General features: G+C 37.7%; 1 protein-coding gene across 5 annotated transcripts in view; it reads left to right on the top strand.

Annotated features, from left to right (window-relative positions):
- The window catches only part of tenm3 (teneurin transmembrane protein 3), a 755,307-nt gene that overhangs the window by 618,488 nt on the left and 113,660 nt on the right, over nt 1-23,159 (top strand). For all 5 annotated transcript variants that reach the window (XM_062033280.1, XM_062033281.1, XM_062033282.1 and 2 more), the window contains 2 exons: nt 18,958-19,029; nt 21,424-21,601. In XM_062033280.1, coding sequence (XP_061889264.1) covers nt 18,958-19,029; nt 21,424-21,601 — 250 coding nt within the window. The remainder of the gene's footprint in view (nt 1-18,957; nt 19,030-21,423; nt 21,602-23,159) is intronic.

Raw genomic sequence — 23,159 nt, forward strand, 5'->3', positions numbered from 1 at the left:
GTTGTATATGGAAAAAAACATACAATATTTGGTTTAACAAAAGCTCACTTTTATTATATAATAAAAAAATAAAATCTAATAAATAAATAAATATTGACTGTTACCCACCTAAAAAAATAAAATAAAATAAATAAATATTGACTGTTGTATATTAAGTATATTAAGTGGGATTTTTCAGAAAAACACATATATACAGTAACACAGAAACAACCTGTCTCTGTGATCACTAAAGGTGTATAAATAATAATATAGTGTTAAATAAAATCAGTCCCTTGGGCACAAAACTGAAAATAATACAGCTCTCCAAAAAGTGCACTTCTGCTGCTATTTGACATAACTGTTTGTTATGATGCTTTGACATTTTTGCACTTTATTTCTTTATTGAAAGAAGATTCTATGAAGAGAAAAGTTGTTTGCAAATGTGGTTACAATGCTAAAAAATGAAAAGTTAAAGCTAAAAAAAGAAATACACTTTATTGAGTTAACATTATTTCTTTATAGGGGGAAAAATGTTATGGGCTAGAGCAGTGGTTCTCAAATGGGGGTACGCGTACCCCTGAGGGTACTTGAAGGTATGCCAAGGGGTACGTGAGATTTTTTTTAAATATTCTAAAAATAGCAACAATTCAAAGATACTTTATAAATATATTTATTGAATAATACTTCAAAAAAATATGAATGTAAGTTCATAAACTGAACATCAAATCAAGTAGGCTATTCCATTCATTACCATAAACCCAGAGTTTCCCCCATGCCATGATGGTTTGACCCTCACTAAAATGTCTGTCAAAAAGAACTGAAAAGAAATACAACAATGCAATATTCAGTGTTGACAGCTAGATTTTTTGTGGACATGTTCCATAAATATTGATGTTAAAGATTTCTTTTTTTTTGTGAAGAAATGTTTAGAATGAAGTTCATGAATCCAGATGGATCTCTATTACAATCCCCAAAGAGGGCACTTTAAGTTGATGATTACTTCTATGTGTAGAAATCTTTATTTATAATTGAATCACTTGTTTATTTTTCAACAAGTTTTTTAGTTATTTGTATATCTTTTTTTTTTCAAATAGTTCAAGAAAGACCACTACAAATGAGCAATATTTTGCACTGTTATACAATTTAATAAATCAGAAACTGATGACATAGTGCTGTATTTTACTTCTTTATCTCTTTTTTTCAACCAAAAATGCTTTGCTCTGATTAGGGGGTACTTGAATTAAAAAAATGTTCACAGGGGGTACATCACTGAAAAGAGGTTGAGAACCACTGGGCTAGAGAATATAACAACTACACTACCCAGCATGCAACGGGAGTTACGAGCATGCGCGGTAGCCCCGAAAAGTGTTGCATGTTGCCACGCTGTGAAAGTAAACGTCAAGAACTCAGCCAACACGCCTCGTCTGCATTATTTATAATTAGACAGACAACACATCTACAGTGTGATTTTGTTTTGTTTACAAGGAAAGAAAAACAAAAGTTAAAAAAGGGAGATATGTTGTATATATATGTATGTGCTGCGGTTGTTTTAAGAACGTTGCGACAGCTGCCGTAAAGGAGGTGCGTTGCTAGCCTGGTTGCTATGTTTCCGGTTGCTCGTAAAAGTGTTCGTCATGTGTTTTACCCTGCTAAAATCTCTCAGTAAAGTTATTCGATGGATTATAGCTTTTGTTTTGAACTTTATTACACCTTGGAGCGCTTTTTCCCGTCCATTGTTTTCCTGCTTTCGCTATCTGCGCCTAATGACTGAGCTACGTGACGTCATTTCTTGTGATGTCCCACGGAGCATTTCTGGTCGGGACGGGATTCCAGGGATTCGAATAAAGAATCAACTCTTTTCCTTTACTATAGTGGTCTCGATAACGGGTACCAGTTCTCAAAAAGGGATTCGAGTCCGAGGACTCGGTTCTTTTCTTATCAAACAACCGGGAAAACCGGTTTCGAGTATCATCCCTAGGGATACTTCTCTTGTTGCCTTATTTGTATTTGACTTTATTAAATGGATTTGTATTATTATTTGGTGCAGCCGGAGCAGGAGGGGATAGAAATAGAAAAAAAAGGAAGACCGAGGGGGAAATTGTGGGGATAAGACAGAGAGACAAAAACAACAACAGCAAACACAACAATAACAACAACAGAACATCAGAGAATAGGATGTATGATGGTAAAAGTGATAGCAAAGAAGTAGTTAGAGAAATAAATAATAATACAGAAATGACAATGAACATTATAGCACTATTAATAATGAATAATAACAATGATTACCTCTATTATCAACAATACAGTTGTTCAAATGCAACAATACATATATGTAATGATAACTTGAAATACAAAAGAAAGCAGAAAAATGGAGGGAAAGAAAGAGAAGCCAACTATATTAACCTTGTAGATTGTTATAGTAACAATAGGTTAAGCTTTGTTAGTGTGCCATGTGTTACCCAGTTTCCCCTAGGGCAACAACGCTAATATATGTTTGATGAAACGTGATTATATGCATGAGTGTATGTATGTACAGTCGTGGTCAAAAGTTATGTAATTTGTAATGAAATAGCCTGGTGAAAAATAATAAACTAAATAAACGTTATATATATATATATATATATATATATATATATATATATATATATATATATATATATATATATATATATATATATATATATATATATATATATATATAAAAGGACAAATCATAGTTTTTTTAGTTGATTATTAGTATTAGTATTTAATCCTTTTGTCATTACATGATGCCTTTAGCTCTATTAATGACATTTTTTAATGGTTCTGCGGGTGGCCTGTTCTAAATATACACTTGATTATTAGAAGATTAAGCAAGGCCAGCAACACCCGTGTCCTTCTAGTAATTTTAATATGAACTGTACAGGCGCTACAAAACACAGACCAGTTTCCACAACGTCTTCGTCACTGTGCCTTTGCCAACAGGAAGTGATGCTCTTAAATAGTCACAGCTGTGGTCAATCAATTGATACAATAAATCAAGAACTATACTGTCTAGTAACAGTAATAATACAGTAACAGTAATATTATACTGTTTAATAACAGTAATACTACAATAACAGTAATATTATACTGTCTAATAACAGTAATACTACAATAACAGTAATATTATACAGTCTAATAACAGTAATACTAGAGTAACAGTAATATTATACTGTTTAATAACAGTAATACTACAATAACAGTAATAGTATACTGTCTAATAACAGTAATATTATTATAACAGTGATATTATACTGTCTAATAACAGTAATACTATCATAACAGTAATATTATACTGTCTAATAACAGTAATACTACAATAACAGTAATATTATACTCTCTAATAACAGTAATACTACAATAACAGCAATATTATACTGTCTAATAACAGTAATACTATCATAACAGTAATAGTATACTGTCTAATAACAGTAATACTATTATAACAGTAATATTATACTGTCTAATAACAGTAATACTATCATAACAGTAATAGTATACTGTCTAATAACAGTAATACTATTATAACAGTAATCGTATACTGTCCAATAACAGTAATACTACAATAACAGTAATAGTATACTGTCTAATAACAGTAATACTATCATACCAGTAATATTATACTGTCTAATGACAGTAACACTATCATAACAGTAATATTATACTGTCTAATAACAGTAATACTATTATAACAGTGATATTATACTGTCTAATAACAGTAATACTATCATAACAGTAATAGTATACTGTCCAATAACAGTAATACTATCATAACAGTAATATTATACTGTCTAATAACAGTAATACTACAATAACAGTAATATTATACTGTCTAATAACAGTAATACTATCATAACAGTAATATTATACTGTCTAATAACAGTACTACTACAATAACAGTAATAGTATACTATAATATAAAAATTTGGTGTTATTTAGTGTAACAATTTTACTCACATTCTTCAATGCCCAACTAAGTTTTCATACACACGTGCAGATGCAGGGGTTGCATGAATTCCAATGTGAAGCACGTCTCGCCAGAACACCAGCGAGACATTTTGTCATTGGAAGTAAAAGTGTATAGAGTCTATTTAGCCAATGACTGGCCATTAGTCCTGCTGGTGTGACTCCAGGAAACACCGTGTGTTGTGCAAGCGTCCATACGCGTCGCTGTAGCAGAACGGTCTTAAGACTCCACTGAAGTGAACAAAATGAGAGACAGGCTGCAACAGCCTGAGAAAAGCATGCTAATGCCGGCTGGCAAGGTGGCCAAGGTCGAGCTCTGTGCCAATTGACAACGTCCTCTGGCTTGGGCGGAAGCCACAAATTTGGACTTCAAGACAAGCCGCTGTTGCTTTTCTGTGAAAGTGCTTTTGTTTTTGTTTGATAGGCTAGCTTTATAAATGTTATTATCACCGACGATCAATCCCTTTTAATCATGGCAACCAAAATCGTGATCGCGATTAAAATTCAATTAATTGTGCAGCCCTAGCTTCTGGTATTCTTTGAGTCATTCAGTGTGTGTGTGTGTTCTTGTATTTATATCAACAAGGAAAAGTACCTTCCATATGAGGACCGGTGAACAAGTTAGGACCGAAATCATGGTCCCAATACCGAAAACCATTGCATCTAATAGAGAGGCAAATACTAGAATCCGTGAACATTGCTCCAAAGTCAGGATTTTTTGTTGATTTAATGTGCATACAAAAGTAAACATTGACAGGTGCAAAGGCAGCAATATATGATAAAACAAGACGGCAGCTAAAGAAGGACTTCCCTATTCATCCCCACAAAAAAAACCCCGCCAGGTGAACAGCTGATTTTACGACTTCCGGTGCTGACGTAAGACAACCCGCGTCCCATAAGTGACCATAGGATGAACAAATACACTACGGTACTAAGACTATAGTGGCCATTAATAGTTAGCTTCTGCAGCTGGGTTGCCCAAAGTGCAGCACAGGGGCCATCTGTGGTCCGTGACTCGTTTGCACATTACAAAAAACTAAAAATAGAGATCTCATTTGCACCCCTGGTGGGGAAATCTATCAAAATTAGGGTGGTGCCAAAAAGGAGGGATTTGTCAAATTGACTGAGTCGGTTTTAAAAGTGCCCCCCCTCTGGTCAAAATATGAAATAACAAGTGTGTGTAAGAAATTGAAATGCGCCCCCTTAGGACAAAAATAAATATGAATATAGAGACATACTGTTATAACTTGAAGTTAATAATGAAGATTAAAAACCAATTACAAACAAAACAAAAACAAACAAAAATTGACTAAAAGCTTACCTTTTTTATATTTGCATAGTATGTATATGTTATTAATGTTGTAAGTTCAAATCTTTATATATCTAGAAAGGGTGGTCCTAAAGAGGTAGCCATTTTTTCGGAGGTCTCAAGAAGGTAACAAATACAAGGGTGTGTGTGTGTGTGTGTGTGTGTGTGTGTGTGTGTGTGTGTGTGTGTGTGTGTGTGTGTGAGTGTGTGTGTGTGTGTGTGTGTGTGTGTGTGTGTGTGTGTGTGTGTGTGTGTGTGTGTGTGTGTGTGTGTGTGTGTGTGTGTGTGTGTGTGTGTGAGCAATAGAGAGTGGGTTTCATTTGTTGACTCATGAATTAGTCCCATCTGCCTGGTGGTATTTGTCATACGTTTCATACCTTCTTCATCTGTCCCTCTCTCTCGTCTCCTCTCATTTTCTTACTTGGTACTTCTTTCTGTACTCATCTTATTTCTTTTAATACATGTATCTTTATTTTTCCTTTTATATACTCACATCATTTTTGCAATAAGAAGCCACCACTTTCAGTGTTTTAAATTGCGTCTTACCCTGTATCAAAAGATAGCGCCGTTTGATTTTTTACATGAATCGATACCCGGTGCTTACAAAAATACCAAAATTAGGTAGCCATACCTTAATGCATGTGTCCATGTTTGTGACATCCACATCCATCTTACTTTAATTCCACAAAGATGGCCACCTGTTGCGCCGTTGAAACAACTGTCCTGCAGAGATATGGATGTCATTAACTTGTACAACATGTAATGTACACAATATCAGAAGCATGTATTCAGGTAGAAATATCAAAGATTACATTATCAAACATCTTTGACAATCAAACCATGATTTTAACAATCCACAATGCGTGAAACTGGTATCTAAACATGGAAGTGTAGCTCCTCCTCTGAATGCAAGTGCTCCTACAACAGGAATACACATTTTGTATTCAAAATCTGGCAGGACTTTGTTATTGTCATTAAATGTGTCAATATATTTTTTTTATGTTTAAATGTTTAAAAAAAGCATACTATTAAAAACAAATTTAAAAAAATTAAAATAAAAAAATTCATTAAACCAAGTTAACCAGTCAAGCTTGATCTGCAATGATCAGATTTTATGATTTTAATATTGTTTTTAATATTGTTGTGCAGCACTTTGGAAACATTTTTGTTGTTTAAATGTGCTATATAAATAAAGTGGATTGGATCAGCAAACAAGAAAAGAAGAAAAAAGGAAACTCATGCTGAAACACAACTATATGCAAACATAAAATCATAGTTTCAAAGACATTTAATGAAATATGTATGCAGTGTATACAATATTAATAAAACAAGTGAAACTCTACAAAGCTGTTCACAGCTGTACAATCTTGGGACTTGGGATTTTTTTTCCATCTGGCTATTGAAAACAATTCTTATAAATGCTTAATAATAATAATAATAACAATAAGACAGTGTTGTAATCCAAATTACTATACCTTATTTTTCGGATTATAAGGCGCACTTAAAATCCTTACATTTTCTCAAAAATCGACAGTGAGCCTTATAACCTGGTGCGCCTAATGTAATTATGGTTGTGCTTACCGACCTCGAAGAAATTTTATTTTGTACATGGTGTAATGATAAGTGTGACCAGTAGATGGTAGTCACACATAAGAGATACGTGTAGACTGCATTTTGACGCCAGTAAACAACACCAAAACTTTAAATGTTCCATTGAAAATAAAGAACATTACACACGACGCTCAAAAATCTGTCAAAATGTTTTAGTAGGACTTTGAAGCCGCACCGCTTGATGGATTGTCGGCCCATTACGGCTACCGTAGTCAGAGATACAAGTATTACTATGGTGTGTGTATAAGGACCGCAAAATGGCACCCATTAACAGACATATTATCTGGTGTTTTGTTTTGCAATATTATGCAAAACCAACTTTTCTTACCTTCTAGTACCTGCTGATGTGTATTTGGGATCTGCATAAGTCCTGAACATTTTCGCCACTGTAGTCTGTGTCGATGCCGTAATCGATAAGCTTCTTTTTTTTCTCTATCTTCTTGTTATGTGACATTCATCCTCCGCTGTTGCCATTTCTAATATAAAGTAGTGTAAAGTTCTAACTTATATCTCGCTATGGAAGCGCTAAAAACTACCGGTGTAGTGAGTTTACATTATTCACCCAAGGAACTTTAGTTATTAGAGAGTTCCGGTCGGACGGTTTTTCACGGGACACATTTCCGGCGTTGTTGTTGCACTAGTGAGCCACGGATGAGGAGATGCTGCTCCGTTATTGATTGAAGTAAAGTGTGAATGTCATTAAAACAGTTAGCGCCATCTTTTGACACTTCTTCCACTCCCGTCCTTGCACGCTACACCGCTACAACAAATATGACGGAGAGACGACGCTGTCGAATGTGAGCCACGTAAATAAGACCGCCCACAAAACGGCACATCCTGAGGCGTCTGTCAGAAAGCGGCTTGAAGATGATCTGTAAAACATAATCTATGCAACATTTTGACCAAAGAACCACCATAACATGTTATGTAGACCACAAGGAAGTGTTTTACATTTAGAAAAAAATCATAATAATGTGACCCCTTTAATGCGCTTTATAATCCGGTGCGCCTTTTGTATGAAAAAAGACCTGAATAGACCCGCTCACCGGCGGTGCGCCCTATGGTCCGGAAAATACGGTACTTCAAAATGTATTCCTGTCTTCTTATGATTGGCTCTCCCATGAGTTATGTTATTGTCTCATCGGACCTAACCTCGGAAGTACTGTATTTTTCGGACTATAAATCGCTCCGGAGTATAAGTCGCAACGGCCGAAAATGCATAATAAAGAAGGAAAAAAACATATAAGTCGCATTTTTGGGGGAAATGTATTTGATAAAACCCAACACCAAGAATAGACATTTGAAAGGCAATTTAAAATAAATAAAGAATAGTGAACAACAGGCTGAATAAGTGTACGTTATATGAGGCATAAATAACCAACTGAGAACGTGCCTGGTATGTTAACGTAACATATTATGGTAAGAGTCATTCAAATAACTATAACATATAGAACATGCTATACGTTTACCAAACAATCTGTCACTCCTAATCGCTAAATCCCATGAAATCTTATACATCTAGTCTCTTACGTGAATGAGCTAAATAATATTATTTGATCTTTTACGGTAATGTGTTAATAATTTCACACATAAGTCGCTCCTGAGTGTAAGTCGCACCCCCGACCAAACTATGAAAAAAACTGCGACTTATAGTCCGAAAAATACGGTACCTTGAATAAATCTATCATTTTATACCAGAACTGGCATGACTGGCCGTCAGTTATGGGCTGGCATCTAAAAGAGATAAAAAGCCTCAACCAGAGGTCAAAGTATTTGTTGCAATATTTTAATTCATTAGCTGATTTGTACCATGAATATTCTATGATTTAGATACAGTACAGGCCAAAAGTTCGGACACACCTTCTCATTCAATGCATGTTCTTTATTTTCATGACTATTTACATTGTAGATTGTCACTGAAGGCATCAAAACTATGAATGAACACATGTGGAGTTATGTACTTCACAAAAAAAGGTGAAATAACTGAAAACATGTTTTATATTCTAGTTTCTTCAAAACAGCCACCCTTTGCTCTGATTACTGCTTTGCACACTCTTGGCATTCTCTCGATGAGCTAACTCCTTCAAGACTGTTGGAAAACCATTTCAGGCGACGACCTATTGAAGCTCATCGGGAGAATGCCAAGAGTGTGCAAAGCAATGGCTATTTTGAAGAAACTAGAATGTAAAACTTGTTTTCAGTTATTTCACCTTTTTTGTGTCCAAATTTTTGACCTGCAGTGTAAATCCAGCCTTTTCATATGCCAAAGTGTATGCATGTTGCAAAATTGAATGTAATCCCAAACAATGGTTCATGGTCTGTGCTGGTCTCTCGTCAGACATCATGTGTATCTAATTGGCACCTGAGACAAAAGGGAAACTGTGAGGATTTGGTTTTGGTTGGACCCCCGATGTAAAGAACAGTAGTAACCCATTTTTAGATTGCTCATGTAGAGCTGGGGAAAAATACGGAGTACAACACAAAAAGCATCAAAAGAGCAGCGTGAAAAAATAGATTGCCACAGGGCAGCTGTGGAGTATGAATAACGGCTTTCAATTCAAGCACTTTGGGTGTCCAGGAAAGCGACGTATTTATCCAATCCATTGTTATCACTATTATTAAGAAGAACAAAAAGTAACATCTATGTCAAAGTGACGACTGAACCGAACCAACAAGGTGAGCTGGAAGACAGAGGAGGAAAATGTGAAATTTGCCGGACTCACAAAACAAAAAGCAAAGAAAATAAATACTGGAGGCAGACTGGAAAGTGCTACACTCTCGCAGTAGTCAGGAGTCGGGAGTGAAGCATCACCGACGTCTTCGTGCTGCGCTTAAAAGCCTGACTAATTGACAAGTGGCTGCCTGTGGGTCTGTCATTGCTCCAACCCGAATCGGATATAAGGGGATCTGGAGACAGTAAACCCAAACAAACACAAGTAGGAGAACTAATGCACTAAATAAAGCAGAACAGAAACACAAAACGTAACACAAATCGATACAGTGGAACCGCTACGATCCAAAATAATCATTTTGAGAAAGCTAAGTTTACTTCCAGTTTTTTTTTTCCCTATAGAAACCATTATTTCTATATTCACAATTACCATTTGTCCTGCCCGAGTGCAGCTGGGATAGGCTCCATCCCCCCGACTTGGACAAGCGATAGAAAATGGATAGTGATAGCAAAGCACATATACATATTACAACGTACATCTCGAGATATCTAGCAACAGAGGGGAGGGAGTGGGGGGCCACGGTGGCAGGCTGCAGCTCTTCAGGCGCTGCCCAGCCGTCCATCACCCCTAAGGGATTCGCGTCAAGGGCATTGAATGGGGGATGGGGGGATGTGTGTGTGTGGCGTATATTTTTGGCTGGATTCATGTGTGTGTGTAAGCCTGCCGCGTGTCTCTATTCCGCGGCCTTGTGGCGCCTACTTTCTGGCGTCACTTCCTCTTTACAAACTCTATTTGTAAACGATCAATGAGTCCATACAAAGCTAAGAGCCGGAGATTCAATATATCTTTAGCGCCGCCCTAGTGTGTGAAAATGGAAAAAGATGGAGAAAAATGTATATTTTTTGTGTAAATATATTTTCAATAAGAGGATAAACATGACACAAACATTCTTAATTATTAGAAATCCCACTAACATGCTTCACTGATGAGAGTATTTGGCAAACACCGTTTTGTCCTACTAATTTCAGCGTTCATTGAACTCATCGTAGTTTGTTTACATGTACAACTTTCTCCGATGCTGCCACAGAAAGACATGTTTTATGCCACTCCTTCTTTGTCTCATTTTGTCCACCAAACGATTTATGCTGTGCGTGAATGCACAAAGGTGAGCTTTGTTGATTTTATTGATTTGCTGGAGTGCCAATCAGGCATATTTGGTCAGTGCGTGACTGCAAGCTAATCGATGCTAACATGCTATTTAGGCTAGCTGTATGTACATATTGCATCATTATACCTCGTTTGTAGGTATATTTGAGCTCATGTAATTTCCTTTACTTATGTCCTCTGTGTATTTAATTTATATTTGCATGTCTCATGACACATTAGCTCTTTGTAATATTGGCTGCATTTCTGATAGTTGTGTGTGTGCCATGTTGTTCCAGACCACAGCAAACATTACCCAGCTTGCAAAGATTGTAATAAATCCATTAGAAGAAGACAGCCTGCCGTTTCCTTTAACTTGGACACACACATCTATACCTTTGGCCCTTCTGAGCCAGTCATTTCTAGAAGTTATCTCATCCTGTGAGAAGCCTCCATTTTACTAATGATTTCCATAGAATAAAAATTAAAATACAACATTTATGTCAACGAAAATGTGCGTCAGCCTTTGATAGTAGGCTAATACAGCTAATATAGACACATCATGTGTTGCCTTCATTATAACACTTATATAAGGCGTTTGATTTTTTGTGGCTGTTGTGACAGATTTTTTAATTTTTAATCCAATATGGCTCTTTCAACATTTTGGGTTGCCTGCCATTTCTTTTAACTTGGACACACACATCTATACCTTTGGCCATTCTGAGAAATAGACGGCGCACTTACCCGTGTAAAAAATTATCCAAGTTATATGTTTAAAGGCCTACTGAAAGCCACTACTACCGACCACGCAGTCTGATAGTTTATATATCAATGATGAAATCTTAACATTGCAACACATGCCAATACGGCCGGGTTAACTTATAAAGTGCAATTTTAAATTTCCCGCGAAATATCCTGCTGAAAACGTCTCGGTATGATGACGTTTGCGCGTGACGTCACGGATTGTAGAGAACATATTGGGACACAATTGTGGCCAGCTATTAAGTCGTCTGTTTTCATCGCAAAATTTCACAGTATTCTGGACATCTGTGTTGGTGAATCTTTTGCAATTTGTTTAATGAACAATGAAGACTGCAAAGAAGAAAGCTGTAGGTGGGATAGGTGTATTAGCGGCCGGCTGCAGCAACACAAACACTTAGCCGGTGTTTCATTGTTTACATTCCCGAAAGATGACAGTCAAGCTTTACCATTGGCCTGTGGAGAACTGGGACAACAGAGACTCTTACCAGGAGGACTTTGAGTTGGATACGCAGACGCGGTACCGTGAGTACGCAACCAGAATGTTGCCATAAGCATTTTGTTTAATTTGTATGTGTAACGCAGTACGCAGCTGCGGCTTCCAAACATTTGATCACTTGCCCGTACGTGCGTGCCGCTATGTGCATGTAACATACGTAACTTTGGGGAAATATATGTGCTGTATGAACTTTGGGGAGGTGAACGGTACTTTGGGCTGTGGGATTGAGTGTGTTGTGCGGGTGTTTGAGTTGTATTGGCGGGTTATATGGACGGGAGGGGGGAGGTGTTTGTTATGTGGGATTAATTTGTGGCATATTAAATATAAGCCTGGTTGTGTTGTGTCTAATAGAGTATATATATGTCTTGTGTTTATTTACTGTTTTAGTCATTCCCTGCTGAATATCAGGTCCCACCCGCCTCTCACAGCATCTTCCCTATCTGAATCGCTTCCACTGCCCTCTAGTCCTTCACTCTCACTTTACTCATCCACAAATCTTTCATCCTCGCTCAAATTAATGGGGAAATCGTCGCTTTCTTGGTCCGAATCGCTCTCGCTGCTGGTGGCCATGATTGTAAACAATGTGCAGATGTGAGGAGCTCCACAACCTGTGACGTCACGCTACTTCCGGTACAGGCAAGGCTTTTTTATCAGCGAGCAAAAGTTGCAAACTTTATCGTCGATGTTCTCTACTAAATCCTTTCAGCAAAAATATGGCAATATCGCGAAATGATCAAGTATGACACATAGAATGGACCTGCTATCCCCGTTTAAATAAGAAAATCGCATTTCAGTAGGCCTTTAAGGGGTTATCCGGCTTTGTGTAGACATAGCCTAAGACCCGTCCATCCATCCATCCATCCATTTTCTACCGCTTATTCCCTTCGGGATCGCGGGGGGCGCTGGAGCCTATCTCAGCTACAATCGGGCGGAAGGCGGGGTACACCCCGGACAAGTCGCCACCTCATCACAGGGCCAACACAGATAGACGGACAACATTCAGCATACATAATACTTTGGTATTTTGTGAAACGGCCTTGACTTTATTTACCCTTCTTCTCACCCAACCCCCTTTCTGTCACCTCATCAATCATGTTCCTATTCATCCTTCCCTCCATGCTGTCCTCCAGCACTTTCAACACCTTGTCAAGCACTTCCCCGACTCCCTGTGCCAGTGTGTGTTTTCGGATTGGGGAGCTTTCACATCAAGGTCAAACACACTCGTTTATAAACACATTCACTCCCCGAGTGCGAGGGAACTGCAGTGGCCTCACTTTTAACACAGCTGGAGAGTTCTTCTCGTGGAGCGTCGCTTTACTTCCCGTCCGTCTCACCCCCACATCACAACACGCTCGCCGTTTTTTTTGTAGTCGGGCGAGCAGTTGTTGTCATGGCGGACCGCGGCGCAGCATGGGCGCGAGCCTGCGAGCTGTGCCTCTGTTGATCAATCAACACCTACTAATGGAAGCCGAGATGAAAGAGACCCGGGGATGGAGTGAAGGGAGCCCAGTGGGATTGGGGCCAACTAGCGTTGGATGCTGGCTATCAAGAACATAGAAAGTCATCCAATCAAAATATTCTTTAAAAGTAGATGGCCAAAGAATAACGTTAGGTAAGTCGGCTGGGAGGAAGAAGGAAAAAAAAAAGCTTGCAGAAAGGAAGAAAAGCAGTGGGGGGATTGAAGGCAGGAATGAAAGGAAATCTATGAAGGACAGCAGAATTATAATTTAGGCTTTTAAGGGTGTCCGGATTTTAAAAATAAAACTCACCAGGAGGTTTCTTTTATATCTGTGTCAGGGTGCACTGTCAGCTACAGTATATTGCTGTATAATAAACAATAATAGATCGTATAAGTGAGGCCTGGGCTGAGAGTCAATACATCAATTAGTCCGGGTGGTCCCTAGTGGCTCCCTGGACCTCGGTCAGAGATGTGTGAAAATGGAAAAAGATGAAGAAAACAATATATTTTTTCGTTTAAATATATTTTCTATAGGAGGATAAACATGACACAAACCTTCCTAATTGTTAGAAATCCCGCTGTTTATGTTAAACATGCTTCACTGATGAGTGTTTGGCAATAACCGTTTTGTCCTACTAATTTCAATTGAACTCATCGTAGTTTGTTTACATGCACAACTGTATCCGACGCTGCCACAGAAAGACGTGTTTTATGCCACTCCTTCTTTGTCTCATTTTGTCCACCAAACGTTTTATGCTGTGCGTGAATGCACAAAGGTGAGCTTTGTTGATGTTATTGACTTGTTATGGAGTGCTAATCAGGCATATTTGGTCAGTGCGTGACTGCAAGCTAATCGATGCTAACATGCTATTTAGGCTAGCTGTATGTACATATTGCATCATTATGCCTCGTTTGTAGGTATATTTGAGCTGATTTTAATGTCCTTGACTTATGTCCTCTGTGTATTTAATTTATATTTACATGTCTCATGACACATTATCTGTATGTAATATTGGCTGCATTTCAGATAGTTGTGTGTGCGCCATGTTGTTCCAGACCACAGCAAACATTACCCAGCTTGCAAAGATTGTAATAAATCCATTAGAAGAAGACAACCTGCCGTTTCCTTAAACTTGGACACGCACATCTGTACCTTTGACCCTTCTGAGCCAGTCATTTCCAGAAGTTATCTCATCCTGTGAGAAGCCTTCATTTTACTAATGATTTCCAATGTTGCAAAAACGTGTAGAATAAAAATGTAAATACAACATTTCTGTCAACAAAGATTTGCGTCAGCCTTTGATAGTAGGCTAATATAGCTAATATAGACACTTACATCATGTGTTGCCTTCATTATAACACTTATATAAAGCGTTTTTGCGGCTCCAGACAGATTTTTTTAATTTTATTTTTGGTCCAATATGGCTCTTTCAACATTTTGGGTTGCCGACCCCTGGATTAGTCGAACGATAAATGAAATTGAACTCGATAACTTTGTCGTTGTTGCCCTGTCTTAGTGGTATTTTTAATTTTTTTTAAAATTTTTTTATTTTTTTTGTCCTGTCCAGCTTCTCGGGCAAATCATATAGCAGATGTAGATGCCCATATCTGCTGTTCAGATTTACTTTACAAAAGAGAAGTGTAGGATACTTCTCTCGTTGCCTTATTTGTATTTGACTTTATTAAATGTATTTATATTATCATTTGGTGCAGCCGGGCCGGAGCAGGAGGGGATAGAAAGACAAAAAAAAGGAAGACAGAGGGGGGAATTGTGGGGACAAGAGGGGGGTTAGACAGAGAGACAAAAACAACAACAGCAAACACAACAACAACAACAATAGAGCAACATCAGCAAATACGACATGTAGAAATATGATGGTAAAAGTAATAGCAAATAAGCAGTTAGCGAAAATAAAAAATAAACAAGAAATGACAATGAGCATTATTACACTAAAAATGGAGCAATACAAATACCAATAGAAATAACGCTATTGATAATGAACAATACCAATACTTTACCTTTATTATCAACAATACAATTGTTCAAATGCAACAATACATTTACGTAATGATAACTTGAGATACGAAAGAATGCAGAAAAATGGGGGGGAAGAAGAGAAGCAACCTATATTAACCTTGTAGATTGTTATAGTAACAATAGGTTAAGCTTTGTCAGAGTGCCATGTGTTATACCCAGTTTACCCTAGGGCAACAACGTTAATATATGTTTGATGAAACGTGATTATGTGCATGAGTGTATGTGTGCATATGTACTTTTTTTTTTTTTTGCTCGCATCGCCTGAGTGCGTTTATTCAGTAGAAGTATTAAATGTTCTTATAAGTTTTCCACAATTTTTGTCCCAGTGGGCAAAGCGGGGACAGCTATCTTACACACACGAGACGCACCGACAGAGCCTCGCTAATCGTGACTTGCTAGTGGAGAAGCGCCACAAAATAATGACATTAGGAGGAAAAAGGTATACATATAATAATATAAATATTACATACAAACCCTGTATTTATGGAATCAAAAATATTGACATTCAACGATTTGGTGCATTTGCAAACATCTAAAATGATGTACAAAGCAAACTATAACCTGCTACCCAAGAATGTACAACAAAAGAGGAGAAATATAACCTTAGAGGAAAATGTAATTTAAAACATTTGTATGCTCGTACGACACTTAAAACCTTTAGTATATCAGTTTGTGGAATTAAATTATGGAATGTATTAAGCAAAGAAATCAAACAAAGCACTAATACAGTGGTTCTTTACCTTATTGGAGGTACAGAACCCCACAAATGTCATATGCGCATTCACCGAACCCTTTAGTGAAAAAATAAATAAATACACAATTCTGATTCAAGACAAAGGTGCTGGTGCACAAAATGAACCGTGCATGAACATCCCCTTGTTCAAAGAACAAAACCAACACATGAACTCACAACAAATTACACATCTGCAAATCAGATGGAAAATTAGAGGTAACATTGTTTGGGGGTATCCATAATACGGCGATAGGGAGAAGTTTTTATTTACACGATGAGTTGGGTGTGTCTTGACCTCAGCCGAACCCCTGAGGCCGGCTCACCGAACCCCTAGGGTTCGATCGAACCCAGGTTAAGAACCACTGCACTAATAGGGTACATCAGTGGTTCTCAACCTTTTTTCAGTGATGTACCCCCTATGAACATTTTTTTCATTCAAGTATCCCCTAATCAGAGCAAAGAAGTCAAATACAGCACTATGTCATCAGTTTCTGATTTATTAAAGGCCTACTGAAAGCCACTACTACCGACCACGCAGTCTGATAGTTTATATATCAATGATGAAATCTTAACATTGCAACACATGCCAATACGGCCAGGTTAGATTAGTAAAGTGCAATTTTAAATTTCCCGCTAAACTTCCGGTTGGAAACGTCTATGTATGATGACGTATGCGCGTGACGTCATGACGGCAACGGAAGTATTCGTACCCAATATGTCACCATACAAACTGCTCTGTTTTCATCGAACAATTCCACAGTATTCTGGACATCTGTGTTGGTGAATCTTTTGCAATTTGTTTAATGAACAATGGAGACAGCAAAGAAGAAAGTTGTAGGTGGGTTCGGTGTATTAGCGGCTGTCTGTAGCAACACAACAAGGAGTACTTACTTGGATAGCAGACGCGCTAGCCGATGCTAGCCGCCAACCGCACGGATGATCGGGTGAAGTCCTTCGTCGCGCCGTCGATCGCTGGAACGCAGGTGAGCACGGGTGTTGATGAGCAGATGAGGGCTGGCTGGCGTAGGTGGAGCGCTAATGTTTTTATCATAGCTCTGTGAGGTCCGGTTGCTAAGTTGCTAAGTTAGCTTCAGCGTCGTTAGCAACAGCATTGTTAAGCTTTGCCAGGCTGAGAATTATTAACCGTGTAGTTACATGTCCATGGTTTAATAGTATTGTTGATCTTCTGTCTATCCTTCCAGTCAGGGGTTTATTTATTTTGTTTCTATCTGCATTGGAGCCAGATGCTATCACGTTAGCTCAGTAGCTAAAGAGCTTCGCTGATGTATTGTCGTGGAGATAAAAGTCACTGTGAATGTCCATTTAGCGTTCTCGACTCTCATTTTCAAGAGGATATAGTATCCGAGGTGGTTTAAAATACAAATCCGTGATCCACAATAGAAAAAGGAGAGTGTGTGGAATCCAATGAGACCTTGTACCTAAGTTACGGTCAGAGCGAAAAAAGATACACCCTGCACCGCCTCTCTAGTTCTTCACTCTAACGTTCCTCATCCACGAATCTTTCATCCTCGCTCAAATTAATGGGGTAATCGTCGCTTTCTTGGTCCGAATCTCTCTCACTCCATTGTAAACAACGGGGAATTGTGAGGAATCCTACCTCCTGTGACGTCACGCTACTTCCGGTATAGGCAAGGCTTTTTTTTTATCAGCGACCAAAAGTTGCGAACTTTATCGTCAATGTTCTCTACTAAATCCTTTCAGCAAAAATATGGCAATATCGCGAAATGATCAAGTATGACACATAGAATGGATCTGCTATCCCCGTTTAAATAAAAAAAAATTCATTTCAGTAGGCCTTTAAATTGTATAACAGTGCAAAATATTGCTCATTTGTTGTGGTCTTTCTTGAACTATTTGGAAAAAAAGATGTAAAAATAACTAAAAACTTGTTGAAAAATAAACAAGTGATTCTATTATAAATAAAGATTTGTACACATAGAAGTAATCATCAACTTAAAGTGCCCTCTTTGGGGATTGTAATAGAGATCCATCTGGATTCATGAACTTAATTCTAAACATTTCTTCACAAAAAAAGAAATCTTTAACATCAATATTTATGGAACATGTCCACAAAAAATCTAGCTGTCAACACTGAATATTGCATTGTTGCATTGTAATGAATGGAATAGCCTACTTGATTTGATGTTCAGTTTATGAACTGACATTCATATTTTGTTGAAGTATTATTCAATAAATATATTTATAAAGGATTTTTGAATTGTTGCTATTTTTAGAATATTTTAAAAAAATCTCACGTACCCCTTGGCATACCTTCAAGTACCCCCAGGGGTACGCGTACCCCCATTTGAGAACCACTGGGGTACACGATGAACCTACTGCTATGGAAGAGTATTACACGGTTAGCTCTTGACAGTACAGACCCTCAACAACGGCACATTATTTGCGGATTATAATTACAGTTTGTAAAAAATATTTTTAACCCAATTAGGTGAAACTACAAAATCTTTCACGGCACACAGTGGTTGAAAAACACTGGATTATATGACCGAAATAAACTCATTTAAATAAAATAAAATAAAAAAATACCTTCTTTCTCCCCTGATTGCTCCTCCACTTCTTCCGCTATCCAAATGTTGGCAATGATTCTACCCACCCCACTCTATTACATTGCAATCCTGATTATTCCCTTAAAAAAATGAACACCAACAATGTATTATATCTGAATGTCGTTCCCTTCATCCCATATCCTGTGTGGTTTCTGATGTGTTACGACTTCTCCTCATCAGGTATCCTGTACAAAGGCAACGGAGAGAACATCTTTGTTTCCCAACAGCCTCCTGTCATCAGCAGCATCATGGGTAAGAAAGTACTTACAGTAACTACAAAACCTCACCTGTGATGACTATCAACTGAACCCTTAGCTTTGGAATACGCTCGCGGCGCAAGTCTACTCCTGTAATGTGTCTAAAAATACATTTCAAGGAGTTGTCGAAAGCAAGTTTTCTTCTTTTGTGCGTTCATTATGAAAAAAGAAACATTGCCTTCATTGGCCAGATGACAACTTAACAATTATGAAATGGAAAAATAAGATATGATGACAGAGAATGCCAAGAGTGTGCAAAACAGTAATCAGAGCAAAGGGTGGCTATTTTGAAGAAACTAGAATATGAAATGTGTTTCCAGTTATTTCACCTTTTTTTTTTGTTAAGTACATAACTCCACATGTGTTCATTCATAGTTTTGATGCCTTCAGTGACAATCTACAATGTGAATAGTCATGAAAATAAAGAAAAGGCATTAAATGAGAAGGTGTGTCCAAACTTTTGGCCTGTACTGTATGACAGTAAAACAGCTGACCAAACAAAACTGAAGTCATTGCCATCCTCATAGCTCTCCGATCAGCTAAACAGACTCAGTAACTCTCTTGTGACTTTTTGGTGAATATACGAAACTGCATTAATACAAAAAAATGCCATTGTAAGTTAATAACACTAACAGAGACACTTGTAAAGATGTTAGCATATTCACTAATGCTAACGACGCTACCTTGATTACATTACGATAGCACATACAAAAATGTATCACATATGGGACCGTTTTTTAAGTATAAATTGTTATAGTTATATTGTAAAACTTACAAATGTTGAATGGAGTGATGAGTGAAGATTCATTTTGAGCAGAAACGCTACAGACAGTTCCAGGCCCAAAACAGGAAATACATTTTCCACCTGCAGTGAGTGAACTTGTTCAAAAGATGGCGTCGTAGCACAAACAATAACACACCTTTTCAGTGTCTCTGTTGGTGTTTTCCACGAAAACTATTTGTTGAATACAAAACATTATAGGGAAGAAAAATCCATAAATTAGTCGCACCGTTTTATAAGCCGCAGGGTTCAGAGCGTAGAAAAAAATGACGGCTTATAGGCCTGAAAATATGGTAACAGGGTTATATAAAGAAATGACCAAAAGCAAATGTCCACTGCAGGGGACACTGGCTACCACAAATGATTTCGACTTAGACGTCAACAAACTTTATTGATCCACAAGGGAAACAAAGGATGGAAAGGATTAGGATGGAAAGGGTAGTGCACACAAGAGGGCAAACACAAAATGTATAAAGTAAACTAAAAAGGTACCATAGTAGCAATGTAAAACATAACATATATATAATATTTACATATTATATATACAGTATATAGTATATACTTTATTATATTAAGTTAAAATTAAAGTACCACTGATAGTCACACACACACTAGGTGTGGCGAAATTACTCTCTGCATTTGACCCATCCCCTTGTTCCACCCCCTGGGAGGTGAGGGGAGCAGTCAGCAGCAGCGGTGGCCGCGCTCAGGAATCATTTTTGGTGATTTAACCCCCAATTCCAACCCTTGGTGCTTAGTGCCAAGCAGGGAGGTAATGGGTCCCATTTTTATAGTCTTTGGTATGACTCGGCCGGGTTTGAACTCACAACCTACCGATCTCAGGGTGGACACTCTTATATTATTATATACTAAATAATATAATATCTATAATAAATGGATTAAACTTTTTATAACTTTAAGGTACTGAAGCACTTGGACACTATTTCAACATTCACTCATTCATACACTGATGGCGGGAGCTGCCATGCACAGCCCTAACCACGACCCAAGACTGAAGTGTCTTGCCCAAAGACACAATGGACATGACTGGGACGGCGAGAGCTGGGATCGAACCCTGAACCTTTAAGTTGCTGGCACGGCCGCTTTTACCACCCGAGCCAAGCTGTCCCCTCAAATAACCTCTCTACTTCTAGAGCTGTCAAAGGACTTGAGGGACGACTTTTTTACCATAGCTCGGTTGGTAGAGTGGCCGTGCCAGCAACTTGAGGGTTCCGGGTTCGATTCCCGTTCCCGCCATCCTAGTCAGTGGCTGTTGTGTCCTTGGGCAAGACACTTTACCCACCTGCTCCCAGTGCCATCCGCACTGGTTTAAATGTAACTTAGATATTGGGTTTCACTATGTAAAGTGCTTTGAGTCACGAGAGAAAAGCGCTATATAAATATAATTCACTTCACTTCACACACAACATGTTTTAATGGATTTTTAATACTATAGAAGAGATGCACTGTCCATAAATGTGTAAAAAAGAGGATCAAATACTTATTTTTCCAATTGAACCTTGGGTCTGTTAAATGTCCGATGCAATGTGCTTCAAACTGTCATGCGTCTGACATTCTGTTAAAGTAAAGGTCAACTTCTTCTTGTAGGAAACGGTCGCCGCCGCAGCATCTCTTGCCCGAGCTGCAATGGGCAAGCGGAGGGCAACAAGCTGCTGGCACCGCTGGCGTTGGCCTGTGGAGCAGATGGCAGCGTCTACGTGGGAGACTTTAACTACATCCGGAGGATCTTCCCTTCCGGCAATGTAACCAGTGTGATGGAGCTCAGGTAAGAAAGGTTTCTGTTGTTTGACTAAAAATTGGTAAAACGTCTTTTGTTCCTCAATAGCAAAGGTGATAGCTTGGATTTAGCCTGAGTCTGATGAATCTATTAAGGTTTATTGAGTGAATGTTGAGGATTATTCACGCATTTGTTGTTTTTATTCTGCCCCATTTGTCAACGCTCAACTATTTCGCAACCCTTTTCGGATCAGGCCCACGAGCAGGTTTTATCCGGCGCGCGGGATGCTAAGTATAAAAATGTACCTGAAATTTCTGAATGAAAGAAACTGCTGTTCTAAATATGTCCACTAGATGTCGCAATAGCAATTATTTGTATCTTTGTAGATGATGCTACATATGTACAATATAAACCACATGATGTTAGTACATCAGTCGAGGAAAATGAGCAAACTACATAAATAACATCCTGTAATTTGATTTTGATATAATTTTTTTATCTTGATAGATTGAATATTAACACCAATGAGTTGACTCATGAACATTATCACATCATTTATTCAGAAAATTTAAATAACGACAAATAAAGTATGTATACTATTAACCGCAACAGGTAATTGTAAACAAAACCCAACAACATTATGATTTGTACAATTTCAGAATGTCCTCGTTCCATGTTTAAACAAAGAAAACAATCTGAAGTTGTCTTTATTCTTAAGTTATCGTGCCGTGATTTTACCAGATTTACCAGAGCAATTTTTAGGGATATTTAAAAAAATTAAGCATATTTTACAATTTTGTGGTCCTAAATTAATCATTTTCAAGGACAAAAATGGTTTAATAAACTAAAAATATCGGTAATAGAGTAGTATTGGCCACCAGATGAGGCCAAACCAATCAGGGCACTCTGCTCAGTATCGTGGCCACTGATTGGCTCAGCCTCAGGCAGCATTTCTACATTGGATTAAAGAAGTGTAAAGGTGACTAAAGGCTGTTATTTCATGTCTGGAGGACTCCCGTAATTTTAAAATTTTTATTTAGAAGGTCGTAAAAAAAAAAAAAATGCCCCAGCTATGAAAATATTTGCTCCATAATTAATGATTGTTACTCTGCGGAAATTCTATTTACGCGATCATGTCCGGAAGTAATAGAGTGATAAACGAGGGACGACCGTACTCTTCAGCATTCGCACATAATTACTGCACAAATTGCCTTCTCTATTTGCTGGTAATGTTATTATTCCTCAGACAATCTTCAAAAATCACATTAGTGCATGTTTCTTGTGCAAGCATTTTCAAATGATAGTAAAGAAAGGATGGCAGTGCCTCATTTTTAAACACAATAAAGTATGAAAATATTGTTTAAAGGATATAATACATCATATTTAGTCATGTTTTTAGTCTGGTTCAAATGTTGAAATAAGTATTCATCTTAGTTCTTTCTCTAGTGAGACAAACAAAGCTTAATGATGAAATCTTGATCGGTTACAGATCGGTCATTTCTTCTGTACTTTTATTATTAGTTATTCTAATAGTGTTTGGATTCTTCAAAAGAATGTGTTTTTATTTATTTAAATGGCCCTAAATAATGTGATGTCTTGAAATACA

The sequence above is a fragment of the Entelurus aequoreus genome, linkage group LG22 (assembly GCF_033978785.1).
Source record: "Entelurus aequoreus isolate RoL-2023_Sb linkage group LG22, RoL_Eaeq_v1.1, whole genome shotgun sequence".
Classification (NCBI taxonomy): domain Eukaryota; kingdom Metazoa; phylum Chordata; class Actinopteri; order Syngnathiformes; family Syngnathidae; genus Entelurus; species Entelurus aequoreus.